Below are 21323 nucleotides of genomic sequence, written 5' to 3' on the forward strand. Positions count from 1 at the left end.
GTGGCATTCTGGGGACAAGAAATGAAGATTCTCCTAGAAGTGGGACGATGAGCAGTGAATATCTTTCCTTGGAACTTTCCCAAACACCCAGACTGGGCAACAAGTGGTCCGGACACCAGGAGCTCACTTGTTGATGTACGGTGGCCCTGAGGCTGCTTTTGGGTCTGACAGTCTCTGCTGAAGAGACTTTTCATCCGGGTATCTTTACTGCTCAGCGGCTGCCCATTGGGTGAGCCAGTGCGGCCCGCTGACTGACATTCTTTGCTTCTGTCCCTAGATGGCCATCAGGCTGATAGCACAGCAGCTGTTTCTGAGGCTGCTGGGAGAGGGGGGCCTTCAGGCTCTCTTCTGGCCACTCTCGCCAGGGAGGGAAGGATTCCAGAAAAGCAGCCACCCCATCGTGACCCCTGACCCTGCAGCCTGTCTTTAGAAAAGCACAGGCTCTTCCGCCTTTTATCTTACGCTTCCACTTCCTGCCCCGCCACCCCTGGCATCGTGAGATCACTAGCACCGTAATTCTACAGCTGAGAAAGCTGAGCCTCTGAGAAGAAAACACTGAAGATTCTAACCACAGCCTCTTACTGGAAACACTTGAGAAACTCCACTCTTTGTGACTTCATTAGAGATTCATGACGTTTCCAGCACTTACCTTAAAAATTACATGACAGTGAACGTCTTTGCTGTACTTTTTTTCTCTAGGCCATTTTTTTTTGGTGATAGACTGCCCCAAACGGGATTACTAGAGTTACTAGAGTAATAGGAATGGGCATCTTTAAGGCTCTTGATACAGATTGCCAGTACTTTCCAAAAGGACGTACTGGCTCGCACTCCCACCAGCATCTCTATGAGAGGGCCACGCAAAGGCCCCTGGCCCATCGCCAGAAGGTAAAGATGGCACGTGCACATGGGAACTAGGTGCAGGCAGCCAGGCTGAGCTCCGTAGGTGTGTGGGTGCTAGAGCGACATTTGGTGCTGTTCCGTTCCAGGTCCAGATGTCATCTGTCGGTGGTGGACGTCTGCCATCACTATGGCCATCGGCTGGCTCCAGGGAGATGACGCAGCTGTGCGCGCTCACTTTACTGAAGCAGAGCGTGTCCCCAAGGCCCTGGAAATGACAGAGTGCGTAAGCCTCCTTGGCCACTCACTGGCTTCTCTCCAGGGGAATCCCAGGTGTGCCAGGCTCACTTCTGTGCGTCGGCAGAGTGGCCATTGGGGTGAAAGGTTGCGCAGCTTGGGGACTACATAATAGATGGAGAGGTGAAGCCAGAGGGAGGAAGAGGGCAGCACGGAGAAACCGATGGCAAGCGAGCCCATCTGCGTGCGTTGTCCTAGCAGCTGCCAGCGCTACTTCCGGGGCCTCGTCCCCCATTCTCATGGAGCCACAGGCTAATGGGGATGGAGAGCAGTGTGGCTCCCGGCATCTTCAGAAGCTCATGGTGCAGCCAGGCAGCGTGGTGATGGCTCACGGCCAGCACAGGGCTTGTGAGGGCCCGTCTCTCGCGTGCCAGCATTGTACCCCCTTTCCTTTCAGCTTCCTGTCAACACCCACCCCCTCTGCCCCAATCAGCCCTTCACTAAAAGGCTTTAGCATGAGGCATAACCAGAGAGCTTTTGACATTCCTCTTTGGGGACCCAACGCCTGCCTCTGGGGCATTTGGCCCATAGTAACGTGAAACCCCCTGTCTGTTTCTGACTGGATCTGAGTGCCCCTAACATCTTCTGCAACCCCAGAGAAATTGTACAATGCTCCAAGACAGAAAGTTCCCGTCCTCAGACCCAAGGCCGGAACATTTCCTGTCACGCAGACTCTCAACCAGGAGAACAGGAAAGAGCTGAGAAAAGTAGGTCTAGGCAGGTTCCCTAAGTTAGGTCACACACCCCAATTTCATTTAAGTAACCCAGTTTTGAGTACCCTGACCAGTGAGCACCCACCTTACATTCTCCCAGCCAGTGTGCCTGAGGACATGGCAGGTAGATTGTCCAGAGTCCCCTCATTTGTGAGCAGCAGAGCCCTGGAATCAGCTAAGACCCTCAGCTGACATTCCTTCCCCTGAATTCAGTCACTCTAAGGACCCTTTGCTCTTTGGGAATAATGATGCTGTGGGAACGAACCCTCCCCCACCCCAGCCTCCCCAGTCTCTCCCCGATCTGCTCTATGAAAAGAAGCTACTTTTCTCTGGAGAGCTTAATACCCACCTTCTGGGGGAATGGCCCCTCAGAGAGCAGGCACAAATAATGGAGTCCATACTTTATGTCATCTCAGGTGGCAGCAAGTAGGATTATGGCCACTTTACAGATGAGGAAACTGAGACACAAATTGTTGGAATGACTGTTTTAGGTGGCTCCTTAGTGGTAATCCTGGTGGTTGAGCTGGGTCTCTGATCCCTGACTCTCGGCCACATGCCCCGTTCCTGGGTCTCCTGCGCCCCTTCCATGATTCCATTGTTCATTTAGTAGATACTTAACTGAGGGCCCCCTTGGTGCCCAGCTGTGTTCTGGGCTCTGAGAGGCAGCAGTAGACAAGAGAGCAAGTTGCGGCCATAAGCAGATAGATAGTGGCCCGACCTGCAGAGGTGCTCTCTCCTGTGGGCAGCTCGTGCCATTGCCTTTGCCAGACCAGTGGTGGCTTCTGTGAAGCAGCCAGTGCAACTCTTCACTGGGAGGGGTTCTGGGCCAGAGGGAGGGAGGCCCATAACCACAGGTTGGTGTTGAGGGGAGCAGAGGTGAGTACAAAGGGCCTGACCCAGTGGGTAGCTTGAGGAGGCTTATAGAGGGCAGGACAGGAGAAGGCAGCCCCGGGAACACAGCAAGTGGAATAAGTCTCAGGAGACAAGTTGGTGAGACAGGACACTCCTGTGCACCCACGTCAGCAGAGGCACAGAAGGGGGAAAGGAAAAAGAGCTGGTCTGCCGATGCCTGTATCCTGGAGCAGAGTCCGAGGTGGATGCGGGACGGGGGCGCCATGGCTAGGCTGAGAAGGGCCTTGTTCAGCTGTGAATGGCCTGCAGCTGCCCTCCCTGTGCTGCCCCCTGGTTTCTTCCCTCCAGCCTCTGGCCCCTGGATATTCTCCCACGCATCAGAGACTCCAGGCCTTTGCACATGTTGCACCTCTGTCTGGAACCCTCCCAGAATGCCACACGACTCACTCCCCTATTCCTTCAGATCTCTGCCCAAATGTTACTTTTCCAGCAAGGACATCCTTGACCACCATCCCTTATAAGATGCCACCTTCTTCCTCTGCTTAGCTTCCCTTCATGGCGCTTGCTCCGCCTGGCATTACATGTTCAGTGTTCAGTGCATTTATTATCTGACTCCCGCACTCGAAAGTGAGCACCTGCAGGCAGAGACTCGGGTTGCCCACTGCTGCGTCGCCAGGCCTGGGGCTCTATCAACACTCAACAATGAAGGAGGCTGTAGGGCTGGGGAGCCCGCTCTCATTCAGGGCCCCGGCATCTCCGATCTGGAGCCATTGTGGCCGCACGTGAGTGGACAGACCCATGTGTCACCGGCTCAGGCTCTTCCTCATGCCGCCCAAGGGACACTCACTGACCTCTTGCCTCTCACCTCCCTCTCACTGTCCAGGAGCCCCCTGGTGAAGGCCGTCTTCCACACCTGCAGAGCCATGCACACTTCACTCTCCGGGAAGGCGGATGGGCAGCAAAGCTCCTTCTGCCACTGTGAGAGGGCCAGTGGCCACCTGTGGAGCAGCCTCAATGTTAGCGGGGCCACCTGCGACCTCACCCTCAATCATGTGAGTGGGGGCTGATCTGGCCCCTGGGGGGAGGTACTCAGCTGTGGCGGGTAGGAACACCCCTGCCCACCTTGAGCTTGCCCGGCCTGTGGGGCCGTCCCAAAGACAAACCGGGCAAGCGGTGCCTTTCCCCAGACATAGCCTCTTGGCCCAGTTAGGCCCCTTTGGAGTCCTCAGGGCGAGCATGTTTCCACCTGTGCCTTTGCTGGGTTCCCCGAGTCCCGGGTCCTGCTGGTCCTCAGCTCTGCCAGCCCCAGGTGAACCAGAGCCGGTCAGGGCTCTCTCTGCATCTGCTCCGGGCAGCTTGCACAAGTCCCGCAGACCACTGCAGGCCAGCCTTAGAAGGGGCCCCGAGCCGCGCGCACACGCACCCCGAGCCGACTGACCGGGCCTGGGCACCTCCGAGGCCAGGTGCCCGCCTCCTAGCGGGCAGCTGTGGTGCATTGTAGTTGCATTGCATGTTCTGGTGGTACCCGTGCAATGTTTCCACAGTGCATCACAGAGGCCTGCCTGGCCCTCGAGAGACTTCCTACCGTGCCTTGGTAGGGGGCGCTGCCGTCACTGTTGGATCCCAAGGCATGGCCGCCCCGGGAGAGAGGAGGGGCAGGGTGTGCACAGCTAAAAGCGAAGCACGGTCTGCACACTCAGCAGGAGTTGGGTTTCCCTCCATGAAGGTAGAGACGAGCTATGGCCCGGAGGTCAGACTCTGAGCCCCCCACTGGGGTTTGGTCCGAGGTAGCTAGGTTGGCACTTCTGGCTAGAGGTGGTGAGTATCAGTCCCAGATACTAGGGGGAGCCCGGAAGCATGCCAGCCCTACAGAATAAGCACTGTGCCAAAGGGGCCCAAGAGAAAAGGCCCACGGAGGAACCACATAGTTTCAGCTGACTTTGGGAAACAAGAGAGAGGCTGCCGCACTCTTGGGGCTGGGGTTCCTGGACAGCAGTTCTGTGTGGGAGAATGGGCCAAGGAGGAGACCCCGTGGAGCTTGGCATCTGTCAAAGGGCAGAATCCAGCCCCAGGCCGCTCCCACCACCCAAAGGTGCTCCCCCAGCGCTCACCTCTTAGAAATGCCAGGCTTGGAGCGCCTGAGTGGCTCAGTCAGTTAAGCGCCCGACTTCAGCTCGGGTCATGACCTCACGGTTCGTTGAGTTCGAACCCCTCCTCAGGTCTCTGTGCTGACAGCTCAGAGCCTGGAGCCTGCTTCCGATTCTGTGTCTCCCTCTCTCTGCCCCTCCCCCGCTTGACTCTGTCTCTCTCTCTCTCAAAAAAATAAACATTACAACAAATGTTTTAAAAAAGCCAGGCTTGGTTTGAAGAGGGAGGCCATCACCAGCCAGAAAACAGTGTGGCGAAGGGACAAGACAACGAGCAGGCACGAGGCAGAGTCCAGGGTGGGTCCAGTGCCCTGGTGAAGGGACACGAAGAGGAATCTCCTGGGGGAGTCCATCGGAACCTGTAGGGCCCCATGGGACCCCTCTCACAAGGAAGTCTGTTTTGTCCTCACTCTCACTGCCCCCTGGTACTGATGGGAGCCGTGCAGGTGGCCCAGCCTCATGGGTGCCGTGCGAACAGTACGTGAGTCCCCCACTCACGCGCTGTGCGGCATCCGTGCCTGATGGTGGCTGGCATTGACAGTGCTTCCAAAGGCCGGGTGTACTAGGCACGCACAGTGCTCTCCTGTAACACGGTAGCCTTGTGGTGCCATTTTGTGGATGAGGAAACAGAGGCTGAGAGAGGGTCAGTTGTGTGCCAGTTGGTGGCCAAACCGCAATTGATTTAGGTCAGTGGGTCTAAACCGAAGTGTTCAGCTGGTCTGTGGTTTCGCCTTCTTGGACTCCTGTCTCCCCAACCCCAGAGACCACTGGGGCTGAACCTTGGCTGCCTTCTGTAGAAGTGAGCCTCCTCCTTCCCTTCCTCCATCTCCTGGCTATGCTGCCACTTCGGGTCCTTTGATCCTACTTGCGGGGCAGGGCTGCGGCCCAGTTGGGGCATGGGCCTGCCGTGAGGCCACCTCCTGTGAGGTGGGAGGAGCCTGTGCCTTCCTGTCAGGCCCACGAAGGTATTATTCCGGTGCCTGCTGCATGTCTCCTACACAAGCTCCTGCCCTCTCTGGGCCTCACTTCTTCACCCACAGAATGGGAGAAACAGATCTTTCACCTGGGGCCATAGAAAGGACTAGATGCTGTGAGCCCGTTTGCCCTTCAGCTCTTCTCTTGCTGTCGGGGGAGCGTTTTCCAGGCTGCCCCTCTGGGACTCTCCACTTCCTTCCGGAGCTGCCGAGGGTTGGGCTTGGGAGGGCCTGATAACCGCTGGGATCTCTATCCCCGCAATAGGTCAGTCACCGGTCTCCTCCCTTGTGGCTCATCCCCCAGGTGGTCCAGCTGCTGACCTGTGACCTGCTACTATCGCTGAGGACAGCGCTCTGGCAAAAGCAGGCAGGAGCCAGCCAGGCGCTGGGTGAGACGTACCACGCATCCGGTGCTGAACTGGCCGGCTTCCAGCGGGACCTGGGCAGCCTCCGCAGGCTGGCGCACAGCTTCCGCCCAGCATACCGCAAGGTGAGACCCAGCCGACCGGCAGGGGAGGGCAGGTGGGGTTCTAGAAGCACCAGCATGGGGTTGCAGAGTTGGCCCTCGGAGGTCAGCCGGTCACCCTGTGTCAAGCACAGGGGTAGCTGCCATGTATCCCTTTCTTCTGCTTGTGTTAGTTGAGTAGCCGCTGTGTGCCCAGCCCTGCAGTGTGGCAAGCAGGCCGAGGGCCCACAGGCAGGGGCCCGCACCGACTGCACCTCACGTGTCAGATGCGGGGATGGGAAGGGCTCCTGGCCCTGGGAGGGGTGGGAAGGGCATGGAGAGAGCTCCACTCTTGATTTCCTAACTGTCGTCAGAGTGACGGAATCTCCCTAGCACTTCATTTCATTCTTGTTCTGAGTCGCCGGGGGCTTTGGCTCTGCTGCCTGACTGCACACAATATCCCCGTGGCGATGGCCACAGAATCTGAGAAGTCTCTCAGGGCAGTTGTGTAATTGGGCTGATTGGACCCAAATAATTTCCTTGCTTGTTTTATTGTGACTGCTAATTAGAGTTATGTACTCAACATGTTTTTGCCTGAATTATTTTCTAAAATTTCAAGTGAGAAGGCCATTAGTGTCCATGAGGGGCGAAGGGCTCAGTGAGTCTGCCTTTTCCTTGGTCCCTCCCAGGGTCACATTGTGGCCACTGTGCACAGTGAACCAGGACAGACAGCAGGCAAAACATACATAATCACCGCTGAACCTGCTCCACTGGGGAAAAGAGGAAGTGTACCCCAAGGTTCAGGGCCCTCTGGTCTGCTCAGGGCACGGCTGGCATCAGAGGCCTCCTCTTGAGACACCGTTTCCAACCTGCCTCTCCCCTGCCGAAACTCTTTAGTGGCTCCCCCGGCCCCACTGCCTTCCCCAGTGGCACTCGAGACCCTCCCCACAGGTGGAGATAGGAAGGGGTATAAAGGAGCCTTGTGATTTAAGGAATTAGAGATCTAGGCCTTGCCCCCCACCCCCACCCCGTTCCCCAGTGACTCCTATTTACAGAAGAGCCGCACTTCCCCTGGACACGTTCTGGCCTCTATTTCTTTCTGAAGAAACTGAAGGAAACAGGACCGAGCCTCCCTGGTGCCAGTCCAGCTAGCTGTTCCCCTCCTCTTGCCACCCTCCTCCCAGCCTCACCTCTGCCTGTTTTCAAGCTGGACGCCACCCCCAAGGCCCGAGGCTGGCTGCACCCAGGCCACTTCTCTTCCAGCCCCCGGGGGCACGTCTGGGCTCTTTGTCTCCTGTAGAGGAGAGCGTCCTTGCCTGTTTCCAGCTGGCCTATGCTGTGCTCTCCATTCCTGCTGTTCCTCCAGGTGTCTGGCTTTTTCGGAGCTCAGAGTGAGGACGGAAGTTGCTTCCAAGGGGAGAGCAGGGCAGGGTAGTGCGGAGAGAAGGGCCACTGTTGGGTGGCCGACGAGATGCCTCCTAGAGAGGTATCCACTGGGATACAGACAGGTGCGTCCCCCCTGCACCACCCCCAGGTGTTCCTGCACGAAGCCACTGTGCGCCTGATGGCGGGAGCCAGCCCCACCCGCACGCACCAGCTGCTGGAGCACAGTCTACGCCGCCGGACCGCCCAGAATACCAAGCACGGTGAGTCTATCTGCGCCCCAGCTCCGGGCCTGGTGTGGACCCTGCCTGAGCAGGGGACGGGAGGGGAGGGGAGGAGGGCCCCAGCCCGCCACTTACCGTGGCAGAACGCCGGTGGCTGTCCTCACCTGCGCTGTCCTCAGAGGTGGCGCGAGAATAGCAGTGGCCCGAGGCTGGTTCTCTGAGTTGCGGGGGAGGATCCATGACCACGCTGTGGGGCTGGGGTTTGGTTGGGTTGTGGCTCCAGCCTCGGGAGTGAGGATGGGAGGCCTGGGGATTCTGGGAGGGCTGGGGATGCTGTCCCGGCCCCAGCACTGCCTCACTGGCTGGCTCTGAGTTTCAATAAACGAGTCCAGGGTGAGCCCTTGGAACAGCTCGGCGAGCGGCTCCTCCACGCGTCTCTTCATCGTTCCTGCAGGAGAGGTGGACGCCTGGCCCGGCCAGCGAGAGCGGGCCACCGCCATCCTGCTGGCCTGCCGCCACCTTCCCCTGTCCTTCCTCTCCTCCCCGGGCCAGCGGGCCGTGCTGCTGGCCGAGGCAGCCCGCACCCTGGAGAAGGCGGGCGACCGGCGCTCATGCAACGACTGCCAGCAGATGATTGTCAAGTTGGGGGGCGGCACTGCCATCGCCGCCTCCTGACCCCTGGGTTCTGCCCACCTCAGCCCCTGCCTCCCGCCCCCCTCCTCCCTCTGTCTCTCAGTCTCTCTCCCTCCTCCCTGTCTCTCGATCTCTCTGCTCCCTCTGGGAGTTGTGGGATGAGCCTTGTCTTCTGAGCTGTTGCCTGCTGAGGCTTGTGGGCCACCTCAGCCCGGTAAGCCCCTGGGCAGAGCCCCAAAAGCTGCTGTAGACAGATGCACGTGGTCCAGGGCCCCATGGGTCTGAGAGAGGAAAGAGCAGGGCAGGAATTGGGGGGGAGTTTCCTGACTTAAAAGTGGCAGGGGGCTCCCAAGCTGCCTGGTCCCTGCCTCCAGCCCTCAGCCCTCCCCAGCTTTTCTCTCCTCCAGACACCACCCCCCCTTTCCTGCTTTCTTGTTTTTTATCAGGCTTTCCCTGTGGGGGACATAGGTCTCTGGGCACCAAAGCGCCTCACCCTTGGCACTGTGCCCAGCGTGCCCCTTTCCCCCTTTTTATACAGATGTTTTTATATCCGTGTGCTTGGGTTTGCCGTGATGCAGGGCTGAGTTGCTGTGGCATCTTTATTTCTCTCCTTGGGTCTGTGTCCCCTCCCTTGTGCCTGACAAAGCCAGTTCATTGTTTTCTCTTCATTACACAGGACAGCCAGGGTAGGAGGGAAGCCCAGCTCTGGGGAGGCAAGTGGGAGGCAGGGGGCAGGCCTGGGGTTGGATGAAATAATGTCGGCATTATTTTTTAATTTTTTAAAAAATAAATGGTATCTTATTTAATTGTCCTGTTCCTTCCCACTCCCCCGCCCCCTGGGATGCCAGCGCAAGCTCAGGGTAGGCCCAAGGGGCTGGGAGAGATGAAGCCACCCATTGGGACTGGGGACCAGGGGCCTTCAGTGTGGGTTCTCAATTCCCTCCCACCCCAACTCCTACCTCCACAGTCTATTTTTATCCCGAATTCTTGACCTGAAAATAAGCCAGGGTGGCAGGGACCAACCCCCAGTCTCTCCCCAGTGACAATCCCCTTTTCGGGGTAAACACTAGGAATAAAGGCCCCTGCCTCGATGAGGGTCCTTGGAGGAAAAGTGGTCCCACTTTTCTGGATCCCCGGGCTTGGTGCCCAGCCCCTGAGGCCATTTCTCCCAGGACCTGAGGACTGCCTGAGACCTCAGAACCTTCCGGGAGGCTGAGAGGGGCTGCCTTCCCTCCCTTCCTGCCTGTGTTCCTCACCCCTCAGGCCAGTTGGGGTAGAGAATGGGCGGGGGCTCCCCCCGATGCCGAGGACAGGCTAGAGTGGCTCAGCTTGGACCTTACCCACGTTCTTTCCCTGCTGCCCCTCCCCACACACACTGTAAGTCGTGGCCCCTGCCCACCAGGCGAGCCAGCCCTTGTGTCATGTGTATATACCGTGCCTTTTCTCATTATTGTTTAGGGGTGGGAGGGGGTAGTTTTTCGCTGAAAGGGGGATACACCTATGGCTTCCTTGATATGGAATCGTTCACTGTGTCCTGGATGTAGGTTATTCAATAAACAGATTGGTACCACCCAGCATGAGGCGTGTGAGGGTCTGTAGTGTGACCGCCGTGGTGATTCAGTCAGGTGGCTGCAAGGCTTGGCCTCTGGTGGGTCCGGGACTGAGGACAGCCCCTCCTTCTCTGCTGAGAGGCTCCTGGAAGGTTTCATTTGGAAGGACCTTCCTCGACCATCCACCCGCTTCCTTACAACGCCGGCTGCTGGTGCGCACTCCTGGGCTGGAACAGAGTCTGGAACAGAGTCTGGGATAAAAGGGCAGCCAGAGGTGCTGCTTGGGTCAGAGGCCACTGTATCCAGGACACAGCTGGCCACTCACAGCAGCGGCTGTTTCAGATTTGGGGTGCCAAGCCCATGCGTGTTCACCCCTCAGAGAGAAATCTGTCCGCTACTGGCTGTATCCCCATCCCCCCCTGAGGGCTCACTGCCCACAAGTCACATCCAGGTCCAGCTCCTGTACCCAGCTGGTCGCCTGGGGCAGGACATCACCTCTGCCTCCTCTTCCACGTGTGCCCCACAGGGATGACAGTCCCTGCCTTTAAGTGCCCATAGACGTGTTGGCCAGTTTCAGTGACATGACACACACAAAGTTCCATGTACAGTTAAGTGCCTTATGAGGCTGGCGAGAGGCAAGACCACGAGGAGCAGCAGTGGGCTGGAAGCGGAGGAGTCCGGAGTGACCTGGGGATGAGCATGGAGCATGGAGAGCAAGGTCAGTGACCTGGCCTGGCTGAGAAGTCTTCTCCGAAGGGCAGTCCTGGGATGGAGATCTAGGGTCCTGGGGACTGCGAATGAGCAAGGGGTTGCACCCACCTCCCAACAAAGCCCCGTCAAGGCCTGTGTCACCAGGGTGGGTGGCTGTGAGTGGCCGATGACCCAGGAACCTGATCTTTCGAGTCTTGGCAGGCTCCATGACTCAGCACCCACCCCCCTTCCACCTCCCTCTACGCAGCTGCCAGATAGGCCCCGGGGCACCGTACCCCCAGTTGAGGGTGTGAGGGCTCTCTCCCCTAAAGCCACTGGGCCCTCACTGCAGGCAGGACCGTAGACTCTTGACTCTCTTCTGTCCTGGGGCTTCTGAGCCTTGGTTTCCTCAAAAGCCAGAAGAGCTAGTGAGGCGGGCCCTGTCACAGGTGAAGAGCTGGGGGTTGGGGGGCCTCAGGGTGGCCCCGCGCGGCAGGAGGAAGATCTGAGACCATGAGCCTCCGGAGCAGAGCCCCTCCCTGCCAGCACACACGTTCATACCTTTCCTCTTCCCCACAGTGCCCTGCCTGCCACTCATCAGGTTCACAGCAGCAGAGGACAGGAGTCCTAATCAGCGGGGTGACCTTGGCAAGTTACTTGGGTCTCAAAACCTCAATTTCCTCATCTGTAAAGCCACACACCCATAGGGCTTTTGCAAGGATTAAATAAAAGAAACAGCAATAGATGGTGGCCATTGTTATTAAAACATGCCCAGGGCACACAGGAGGGAAACAGAGGCCCAACTGGGTGGCTTTTGCTGAGGTCACACAGTGAGGGACATAACCCAGACCTCAACCTCCCAACCATCCCTGGCACAAAGGAACTCGATGCACCCAGGCTGCTGGCAATGCCCTGAGCCACAGCCAGCTATCCAGAGCCCACCTGGCAGGAAGGGGGAGCTGGCAATGCAAGCCTGTGTGAGCACCCCGGTGGGGTCATTGCCAAGGCTCCGCGTCCAGCATCCCCATCCCCTTTCCCCCCTACAGCAGCTACTGGGAGGAGGCTCCCCCATCCTGAGCACCAGCTGTCCACTTGGCCCACTGCCCGCACCCATTAGGGGGGTGGCCCTGGACCAAGCTGGCCAAGTGGCCTGCAAGCCAGGTGCCGGCTCAGGGCCAGACCGTGTCAGTGAGAATCAGCTAGGTTTAACCAACTCAAGATGTAGAGTGACTGGCCGGAAGGGGCTCACCTCCAGTAAGGGGCATGGACCCTCCAGGGGGCCTCAGGCTCCCCACAGCCGTCTCCCCTGTGCTCGGGAGCCTCCAGGTGGCTGGGGCCCAAGCGCTCCCTCCCCCATGGCTCCCACTGGTATGGACATTAAGCTTGGCATTCAGCCCTGACTACCCTCTCCAGCCACCTCTCCCTGGCTCCCAGGACACTTGCCCGCCAGCTCTCAGGAGCAGTCCTTTGCTCTTGCACACGCTGTGCCCTCTGCCCGTACTGCCGTCTGTCCAGTCAATGACCAATGCTTCCACCATCCGTGCCTCTCAGAGCCAAGCTGGGGCTCCTTTATTCTCAGGGATGGGAGCCACAGAAAAGGCTTTATATTTACACGAGGAACCCTGGCCCTATGGCCCCAAGGACAGAACCACTGGCCTCACCCAGTGGGCCCCTTCTTAGCCCTGCAGGCTCCAAGGCCCCAGTCCAGTTTGGGCAGGCATAAGGGCAGGCTGGCCTTCCACGGCCGGCGCCTCTCCTCCCCCACGGTATGGGCCCCGGGAACCGGCCCACGGCGGCCTCCAGGCAGATGAGGGCGCCCCGGAGATTGCGATGCTTCGGGAGAACCAGCGGCTGTCTTCACACGGTGACCTCAGCTTTGCTGTTGGTGCTCAGGTGCCGGGGCCCGCGGCCTGCACTGCCGTAAAGTCCAGGGGGCTGCGGGCCGAAGGCCTCGGGCGGCTTCTCCACGCTGAACTGGCGCCGGGGCGCGTGGCCGGGCCGCCGGGGTGCGGGGGAGGCCTGAGCGGCCAGGTGGCCGCGGGGGGCGGGCCGGGCCAGGCGGCCGGCGATCCAGGCCTTGTAGTGGCCCGAAGGAGCAAGGCCGGCGGGGGGCGCGTAGCCCGGCGGAGCCCAGGGGCAGGCGTCGAGCAGCGCCGGCAAGTCCTCGCGGGGCCGCTGGGGCCGCGCCGGGACGGTCAGCGGGGCAGGTTCGGTTGCGGGGAACCGCTGGTAGAAGTCCGGCGGAGTGGCTTCTGCGGGGATAGTGGGGACGAGCCAGGGGGCGAGGTCAGGGCCGGGGGGCGGGGTCCCAGCGGCCCCGGGGCGGGGTAGGGAGAAGCCACGCCTCAGGGGCGGGGTCTAGCCCTCTCTTGGGTGGGACAGGTTAAGTCAGGCCTCGCGGGCGGGACAGGCCCGGGACCCGCCGTGGGAGACGCGGGTTTTCACGCCCCGGGCTCGGTGGGGTACAGCCTGGTGGCCCGGCGAGGGTGCGCGACACGGCCGAGGCGCGGGAGCCGACTGGCTGCGTAGGCCCGATACAACATTTGGCTGGAGCGCTGACCCGCAAGGCTGGCAACTGTGGAACTCGAACCAGGACCCAAGCCTTGTCATCTAGGAGCTTGAATACCCGGGGCGCAGCGCCCGGCGCTCCCGCACAGACCCGGCCACTCACCTGCGGCCTTGAGCGCGGCTGCCTTGAGGGTGGCGTACTTGGCGTAGTCCCGCTGCAGCGTCATGCTGCCGCCGTCCTGCAGCCTGGGGCCACGCAGGGGTCCTGGTGTCGCTGACCCCAGGGGCACGTTGTTGGGGCGTTTCTTGTCTGGAGCGGGGAGGGGGAAGAGGAGAGCCGGCCTGCTGACAGGAGGACATTCTCCACCTGCACAACCACCTCTTCGCGGCCCCCTCCCCAGTGAGAACTTGGGGGATGGTTACTTGGGCGGGACTGAGAGCCAAACCTAACCTGATGGCAGAATCGCCAACGCCTGGAAAAGGGCCTGGCTCAGAATAACGCGATTAATAGCAGCCAGCCCTGGGGCGCCTGGGTGGCTCAGTCGATTGAGCCTCCGACTTCAGCTCAGGTCATGATCTCACAGCTCGTGAGTTCCAGCCCCGCATCCGGCTCTGTGCTGACGGCTGGGAGCCTGGAGCCTGCTTCGGATCCTGTGTCTCCCTCTCTCTCTGCCCCTAACCTGCTCACAGTCTGTCTCTGTCTCTCTCAAAAATAAATAAACATTTAAAAATTAAAAAAAAAAAAAAATAGCAGCCAGCCCTGAGTGGGTGCTAGCCTGATGGATGACTCCTCAGCATGTTCAGCTTGGGCCAGGCATCGGGTCCCAGGACCTGCTTCTCAGGAGATGGAGTTAACGTCTGAAAATTAGAACCCATACAGGGGAGGGGAGCGGGATTGCTGCCTCACCGGCAAGAGCCCAAGAGGGAGGCTCCAGCCTGGAGGAAAAGGCCCACAGGCGTCCATAGGCTGGTGCGAAGCTGACCCCGGGGCACTGAGCCAAGGCCTAGAACCACAGCCTGATTCCAGATCCCTGAATCTGGAAGCTTCCTCACAGAGTCCCCTTGACCGGAAGCTGCTGGACACCTCAGAGGGTCTCCCTCCACCAAGGGGAGCTGACCGGCTTGCCCAGCCCCGACTCACACGCCTGCAGAGGCAGGCAGCTCGTTCCAATTGTGAAAGAGCTAAGAGCCTCTTACCCCTCAACACACCCCTTCCTCTGCTCCCAGGCCTGTGCTGTGGATCGACATATGCTGGCCCACCAGCTTGCACACCTGTGTTCTTGGGGGAGCCCCTGGGGAGGCCATCCCCCATCTGCACCTGGACACAGCTACCCAGAGGTGGGCCCAGAGGTGGAGGCAGCGGCTCCTGGGGGTCCGGCTGCTTCAGAAGTTCTGTCAGTGTCCTGTGGGGAAAGAGGGATGAGAGGCAGTCCCCCCCAACCTCCTGCTTCCCCACTGGCCAGGCCTTGGCCTACCCAAGGCCAGCCCTCCCACCACTGTCACCCTTTCAACCCATCTGGCCCCCCTTCTTCCCTGTGATTGTTCTCACACATCTAGTTTCCACTGTCAGGCATGACCTGTGGCCCCAACACATGGCCACTTCCAGAGCAGGTGAGGAAACTCTAATGGGGTCACATGTCACCAGGGCTACCTTGTTTTCCAAAGACTCCCCCGCTCCCAGAGTCCATTCTCCAAGACCCTCCGAGTGGAGCCTCCTCTCCCAATGAAAGCTCTTCAAGTGCATCAGCCTCCTGGACTTTGCTTGCACTGCTCCCTGGGCCAACAATCTTTTCCTCCATCTCGTTCTGCAAAACTCCTACTTATGCTTCAAACCCCACCAGAATCCCTCCTCTTCCAGGAAGCCTTCCTGATCTGCTTAACCTAATTCCCTTCCTGCAGCAGGGGCTTCTGCCGAGTCCCGGGACAAAGCTGTCACACAGGCTCGGAGGGGAGAACAGACGTAAGGGGAGGGAGGAGCCAGGAGAGCCCAGGGTGGAAGCCTAGCACCAAAGACTATGTGACCTTGGGCAGCCACCTGCCTGGTACCAGGACACCCAGCCCCACCCAGCTGTGACAGCGTCTGACTGAGCCTTCCCTGCAGACAGCCGGACACAGCCTTCAGGCCAGCTGCCTTTGGTGCCCAGAATCCATGATTTTCTTCTGGCTCACTCTGACCTTCCCACCTCGGCGGGGCGGGGTGGGGGAGACCGAGGTGCTGAGGACTCAGATGGCTGATTCATGAAGAAGCACACGAGAGGTGCGACACCTAGGGTAGGTACTGTTTGGCTGAAAGCCTCCTAGTCCTGCCCGCTCCTCAGCTGCCCACCCGTGTGGCCTCATCTCTGTGCAAGCCCGCACCTGCCAGCTCTCCCAAACACCTGAGTAATTTTCATGCCGCTGGGCCTCTGCACAAGCTTTCTCTAGGGACAGACTCCAATTCCCTTCTAAGCCCTCTGAGCTGGAGGGGTGCTGACCGTCGACCTCAACACTGCAGAATTAAGGGTGAGACTGGGGGAGAGGGCGGGGGTTCAGCACATGCCCACACATGAGCTCAAGTTGGGCTTCAGGTCTCCCCAGAGGAGAAAAAAGAGGGCATATGGGAGCTGAAGCCCAGACAGAGGAAGGGACTGGCCTAGGCCACACAGCACATCGGGAGTGGGCCAGCTCTTCCTAAAGCATCACCAGACCTGCTTCACTGTCCCCTGTGGATGAAGTGGGTTCTAGGTGGACACATCAGCTAGACTGCCCAAGCCACCGCTCTACACCACCATGGCCCTCAGCTCCTGCTGCCCTGTTGTAATCAAGGACATGCCCTGTCTTCTCCTCCTGGCCCTGCATGAGGGACTCCAAACTCAGGGCCTGCCCCCGTAGCATCCAGAAGCCAGGATGAGAGCCTCCACATCGTCCGAGGCAGCACAGTAGCTGAGGCCAGCACCCCCCAGCTCTGCCCTACAGCTGTCTAGTAGGGGGTGGGCTAGGTGGTCTGGGAGACAGAGGTGCTGTGGAGTGCCTAGGAAGCCCTCATCCCCTGCCCCTCAAGTCTATGAGGTGGGAAGCACCCAGGCCTGGGGGGCTTCTATTGTCACCTCTAAATACCAGCCTGTCGCGTATCCAAAAGGAGCCCAGATCTGGGTAGGTGAGGCGGGCACAGGCCCCAAGACATGGGGGTGGCTGGGGGGATATGAGTGTGTGAGTGTGTGGGTGTCGGTGAGAGTTTCAGGGTGAGGACACAGAATCCCAGAGTCCCCATTCTAGCTGAGAAAGGGAACCCAGGTCCTATAGACCCCGCTTCACACAAAGCTCAGACTCAGCCAGCACCCGTCCTGGCCTCAGCGGCAACAAATCTGTGTCCCCCACGTTTCAGGCCTCTTTCTACACAGGGAGAGACCCTGACGCTTGCCTGGGGTGGGGGTGGGGGGGGGTGGGGGGGGTACTGAGTAGCGCAGATTGGAGAGGCCTTCTCCCCAGGGAAAGAAGGTCAGGCCTGAGTCACAGCTATGGGGGTGGGGATGGGAGGGAAGTGGAAGGAGAGGCGAAAAAGTGGAGAAAGAAGCAAGAGGAGGGAGACCCAAGAGAGCTACAGAAAATGCCCCATCCTTCTCTTTCCTACTCTGGGGACCTAGGACGCCCTATGCTATGGCCCCCACCCGGTACTAGTGGGACTCAGGCCCCAGACCCCCTTTCTTGGGTGCGGTTTTTGTGCCCTCTGTCCGGGGCGACCAGTCCAGAGGAGGAGGGAGCCGCGGGAGAGGGCGGCTCCGCACCCAGCTCCCTCCGGAAGGTCAAGGGGAGACGGTATCAGCTGTCTCCCTCCACGAAGTGGGGGGCGGGGGCGGCGGATGGGGGGAGAATAACAGACCTGGCGACTGAGAGCGGAAGTAAAAACCAGGAGGAGGGTGCCGCTGAGAGGACCAGAATTTACAGACGGGCGGGAAGGATGAAGGCTGGCGAGGGGGCGCCCACCCTTCGGGAAGGACCTTCCAGGAGGGGCGGGCGGGGACCCGGGCCCCGGCTGGCGCGCGCTCACCTGGTGACGGTGCGCCGCGCGCGCGGGCTGTGCGCCCTCTCCAGGCCCAGGCGCGCCCCGATGCCGGCCAGCACGAGCAGCGCGGCGACGCCGCACACCGCGTAGACGGCCGTGTGGCTGCGCTCGCGGCCCGGGTCCCGGGGCGCGGCGGCGTCGCGGGCACGCGCGGGTGGCCGGCCCGTCTGCACCCAGGCCGGCGTGTCGTAGTTGGAGCAGCGGCTCTGGTCCAGGCGCCGGGGTCCGTCGTGGCAGCAGAAGCGGTAGCCGCACGTGCCGCAGCAGAAGCTGTAGGCGCCCGAGCTGCAGTTGAAGGGCGGGTCCCACTGGCCCATCACGTCGTAGTAGCCCCGGCAGCGGTCGCCCCCGGCCGGGGCCGCCGTGCCGGGCGCCGCGGGCTCCTGCGCCTCGGGGGCGCCCGCGCGGCCCGACGGCGGCCGCGCCAGCAGCAGCGCCAGCCCGAGCGCGAGCCGGAGCCCCGGCCGGCCGCCGCCGCGCAGCCCCCGCGCCCCGGCCCGCTCCATCGGGCCCGCGCCTTCGGCTACAGCGCCCGGCCCATGGCGGCGCGCCGCGGCTCCCTCCCGCCGGGCCTCCGGGCCAGCTCCTCCGCGCCCTCAGGGACCGCGCTGGCCCCGCCGCCCGGGCGCTGGCTCCGCCGGGCGCCTCCCCGGCCGTCACCTTCCTCCTCGGACCCCGGAGCCGGGCGGGCTGGGCCGGGAGCTCGCCGGGCCGCACCTCCAGTGGGCGCGTCCTCCGCCCACACTCACTTCGGACCCGAGCCGGCAGTCCTCGCCCCGCGCCGCCCCCCGGGCCGGGCAGCGAGTCCTCCCTCGCCCGCGCGCGGTCCCCGGCCTCTCCCCCGCCTGGCGGGTGTGCGTGGCCCGGGCCCGGCGGGGGCGGCGGGCCGCCCGACTCCGCTGCCTTCCCGCCGCCCGCTCCGCGCTGCCCGCGCTCTGGCTGCGGCTCGGGCTCCGCGCGGGCTCGGGCGGGCGGGCGGGCGGGGGAGGGAGGGAGCGAGGGAAGGAGGGCGGGAGGGCGGGAGGCAGAGCCGGGGGAGGAGCGCGGCCGCCGCGAGGGGAGGGAGGGGGCGCGGCGGGGCCCCGCACAGCCCGGGCGCCCCGCCGGGGACCCTCCCCGAAGGCGTCCCCGAAACATTCCTCGGAACTAGGAGCCCCAGACCCTTCAGTTTATGACTCTCGGGACTGTTACTTCGGACACAGGCCCGCGTGAACGCGCCTCTGTTTCACAGGTGTGGGGACTTAGGGGACAGAGAGGCCCCCGGAGGGGGTCGTTGCGGCCCCCGCCCCTCTTCCTCCTTCCCATTCTTGCTGTCAGTTCTGACCGAGACTGAAGGGTGACATGTGGCAGGCCCTTGGCCCTCTCTGCGCCTCGATGTTCCCGCCTCTCAAATGGGAAGAAAATCCCGAGCGGAGCCGCTGCAGAAGGACAAGTGCCGCCTACGTGCCGCCTGGGGCACCGCCTTAACCCCGGGGCGCGCCCCCTGGCCCCAGAAGCTCTTGGACCCTGGGTTGGGGTCCTGGGGTGTCCCCGCTTCTATGGCGATGGGCATGGCCTGGTCCGCGTTCTCCCAGGAGCTCTTCGCTACCCCAGGTGTGAGGGAGAGAAGATTGGGCTGGACTTGGACCCAGAAGAGGGGGCGGGACCGGGTCAGGGGGCGGGGCCATCGGCCGGCCCTCCGCCCCGCCCCCTGAAGGACGCTCTAGTCCTCTGGCCAGCGCGGGGGAAGGGGGTGGAAGGAGGTCCGGAGCTTGGACCTATCACGGAGCCGTCCCTTGGCGTTTTCAAGTTGGGTTTAACTGGAAAATGTGACCGAGCGGTGGCGCCTTGCTTCTCTCTGCCTCAGTTTCTCATCTTAACATCAAAACTTTTCCGGAACGGGGGGGTGCGGATTCATAATGCGCCTCTTCCAGGAGGCAAGGGTCAATATGGTGCCTCCCACTGTCCAGACGAGATCGTCAGGAGACCGAGGGCTGGGCGTCCAGTTCGCCCCGGTGTTCCCACACAGCACCGTATCTGCTGAATGAACGAATGAAGTGACTTCAGTCTTTAGTTTTTGTAAAATGAAGAATTCGGGCTCCTAGGGTCTCCTGCTCCCCTTTGCATCATGTCTTAACTCAGCGACTGGGATCAGCTTATAAAAGTGGAGGAAGTGGAGGGAGGAAGAGGGAGAAGGATTTACATTTAAAGGAGGATCAAGTCCTTGTGTTGCGGAGATGAGGGGCTGACAGGCTAATTTCAGGTATTAGTGGCTGAGATGCCGTCCCGCTCAGGGGCATTCCTTGCGCCCTGTCCAAAGACAGCCTGCTCCCTCCCCCTTCAGCCACAACGCACACTCTTCTGATCCAGGTGGGAAGACCCTACCCCCTTAGAAGACTATGTTACAATTTTAGAGACAAAGTAGATAAGCAAAGGAATGAAATGGAATTGCCTTAATCCCATCACCAGGGGCACTAAAATATGCCCCATTTTACATACTGTTTTTCAGTGACTGGTCTTTAGCTTACTTTCTGCTGTCCAACTTTCCGTTTGCTATTCAGCTTAGAACTTGTCGCTATATTTTCTGGTGCAGACTTTCCTGCTTCCTCTGGGAGTGGTAGTCCTAGAAATGCACAAACTGTCAGATTTGTATCAGCGCCCGCCCCACACTGCTAAGCTGCCCTCTGGGTCACCGGGGCTTTGGGGCGACTGCTTCTTCCCCCTTCCCCGCCCTGCTTCCGGGCACTACGTTTAAAGAGGTTTGTCTCTGCCCGCCTGGCACTGTGGCCTCTTCCCAGGTAGGATGACCCCACTTGGCCCTGAACTCCTAATGCTCTTCCCTGAGTTATGTCCCCTCCCTGGGCCCTCTCTTACCCCACTGTCCTGCATCATCAGGTGCTCCACTGACCTTCCACCCCACGTTGATTGATTGCCATCAGGTCCACCCCACGTTGATTGGCATCTCCATTTGTCCAGTGAAGGAGCTGGATGCTGGATTCCATTTCCCCCACCCCCACCCCAGGACTGATGTCCAACCTCCAGCTCCTCCCCACACCCATGGCTTCTTCTCTATCCAAGTCTGGTTCAGTGGTCAGCCAGCAACCATAGGTGCCTACATCTACTGGACCCATGTCAGGCACTTAATGCCCTCTTCATATGAACATACAGCCTTGGGGGTGGGGAGGGGGAACAGGAGAAGAAGACAAATGCAGAGACAGACCACAGCTGACTGGTTGAGTCCTGGGATCTGGCCATTCATTTGCATGGCACTGCCTCTCAGGTGCCCGGACATTTGCTGGGCGAGGGGATCTAGAAATGGAGCAGCTCAGCTGAAGACTGACCCCTTTGCCCAGGTGGTCCTCCCTGGATGCTGGGGTCTCTCTCCACAGCACAGCACCAGAGCACCTGCCTCTTGTTTCCTCTGCCTGCCCCCCCCCCCCACCAAGCCTGTGTCACCAAAAATCGCCCATTGATCCAGGCTTAAAATAACCCCTGGCATCTGCAGCGAGCCCCACGGGGCGGGCAGAGGAGCCCGTGTGTCTCTGTGCCTGAAGGGCACCCGCCCCGCCCCCAGCTCTGAGTTCTGGCAGCTTGAGTGTGAGGGTGTCTAAATGTGCTCGCGAATGTGAGCCAGAGTGCATGTCTGGTGCGAGCATGATTATGAGGGCCTTCCTTCCACCATGGGCATGTGAGTACACACGTGTGTTAGTGTGGATGCCCCTGTGCACACATGTTCTTCCTACGCTGCTGAGCCCTTGCCTGGTGCCTGGCTCTGGCTGTGCAAGGCTCAAGGTCTTGAGAGGTCACGGACATTAGGGAAAGCCTGGGATGGGCCTCGGTGTCTCCATTTTAGACTGTGGGTCAGTGACCAGTCTGCCCAGTGGTGGGCCAGGGAATTGGAATCTCCTAGAGACAAACCCAAGACCCAGAGAGGGGAAATGATTTGCTGTGACTGGCACACGGCCAGGAAGGGCCAGGGTCTGGCTTGGAACCTTCGCTGTGAGGCCCAAACCTACTGTCTGGCCAGTTTAGTATAAAAAGAGAGAGCA

The 21323-nt window shown here is 60.5% G+C and overlaps 2 protein-coding genes across 4 annotated transcripts in view; one reads left to right on the top strand and one right to left on the bottom strand.

Annotated features, from left to right (window-relative positions):
• The window catches only part of SREBF2 (sterol regulatory element binding transcription factor 2), a 58185-nt gene extending 48103 nt beyond the window's left edge, over window positions 1-10082 (top strand). For both annotated transcript variants that reach the window (XM_027070620.2, XM_053226861.1), the window contains exons 15-19: window positions 987-1119; window positions 3583-3751; window positions 6125-6310; window positions 7800-7911; window positions 8327-10082. In XM_027070620.2, coding sequence (XP_026926421.2) covers window positions 987-1119; window positions 3583-3751; window positions 6125-6310; window positions 7800-7911; window positions 8327-8547 — 821 coding nt within the window. In that variant the 3' untranslated portion in view covers window positions 8548-10082. The remainder of the gene's footprint in view (window positions 1-986; window positions 1120-3582; window positions 3752-6124; window positions 6311-7799; window positions 7912-8326) is intronic.
• Window positions 10083-12282: 2200 nt separating this feature from the next.
• Window positions 12283-19903, bottom strand: SHISA8 (shisa family member 8). Of its 2 annotated transcripts, none has more exons than XM_027071557.2 (5): window positions 19774-19903; window positions 17281-19314; window positions 14526-14656; window positions 13417-13563; window positions 12283-12997 (listed from the first exon to the last, which is right to left on the bottom strand). In XM_027071557.2, exons 2-5 carry the CDS (start codon window positions 17799-17801, stop codon window positions 12603-12605), a joined length of 1194 nt encoding a protein of 397 aa, XP_026927358.2. In that variant the 5' UTR covers window positions 17802-19314; window positions 19774-19903; the 3' UTR covers window positions 12283-12602. The 2 variants fall into 2 exon arrangements, with proteins under 2 accessions (XP_026927358.2, XP_053082837.1); XM_053226862.1 differs by having other exon boundaries at window positions 14451-14656.
• Window positions 19904-21323: the final 1420 nt, after the last annotated feature.

This window comes from Acinonyx jubatus, chromosome B4 (assembly GCF_027475565.1).
Source record: "Acinonyx jubatus isolate Ajub_Pintada_27869175 chromosome B4, VMU_Ajub_asm_v1.0, whole genome shotgun sequence".
Classification (NCBI taxonomy): Eukaryota; Metazoa; Chordata; class Mammalia; order Carnivora; family Felidae; genus Acinonyx; species Acinonyx jubatus.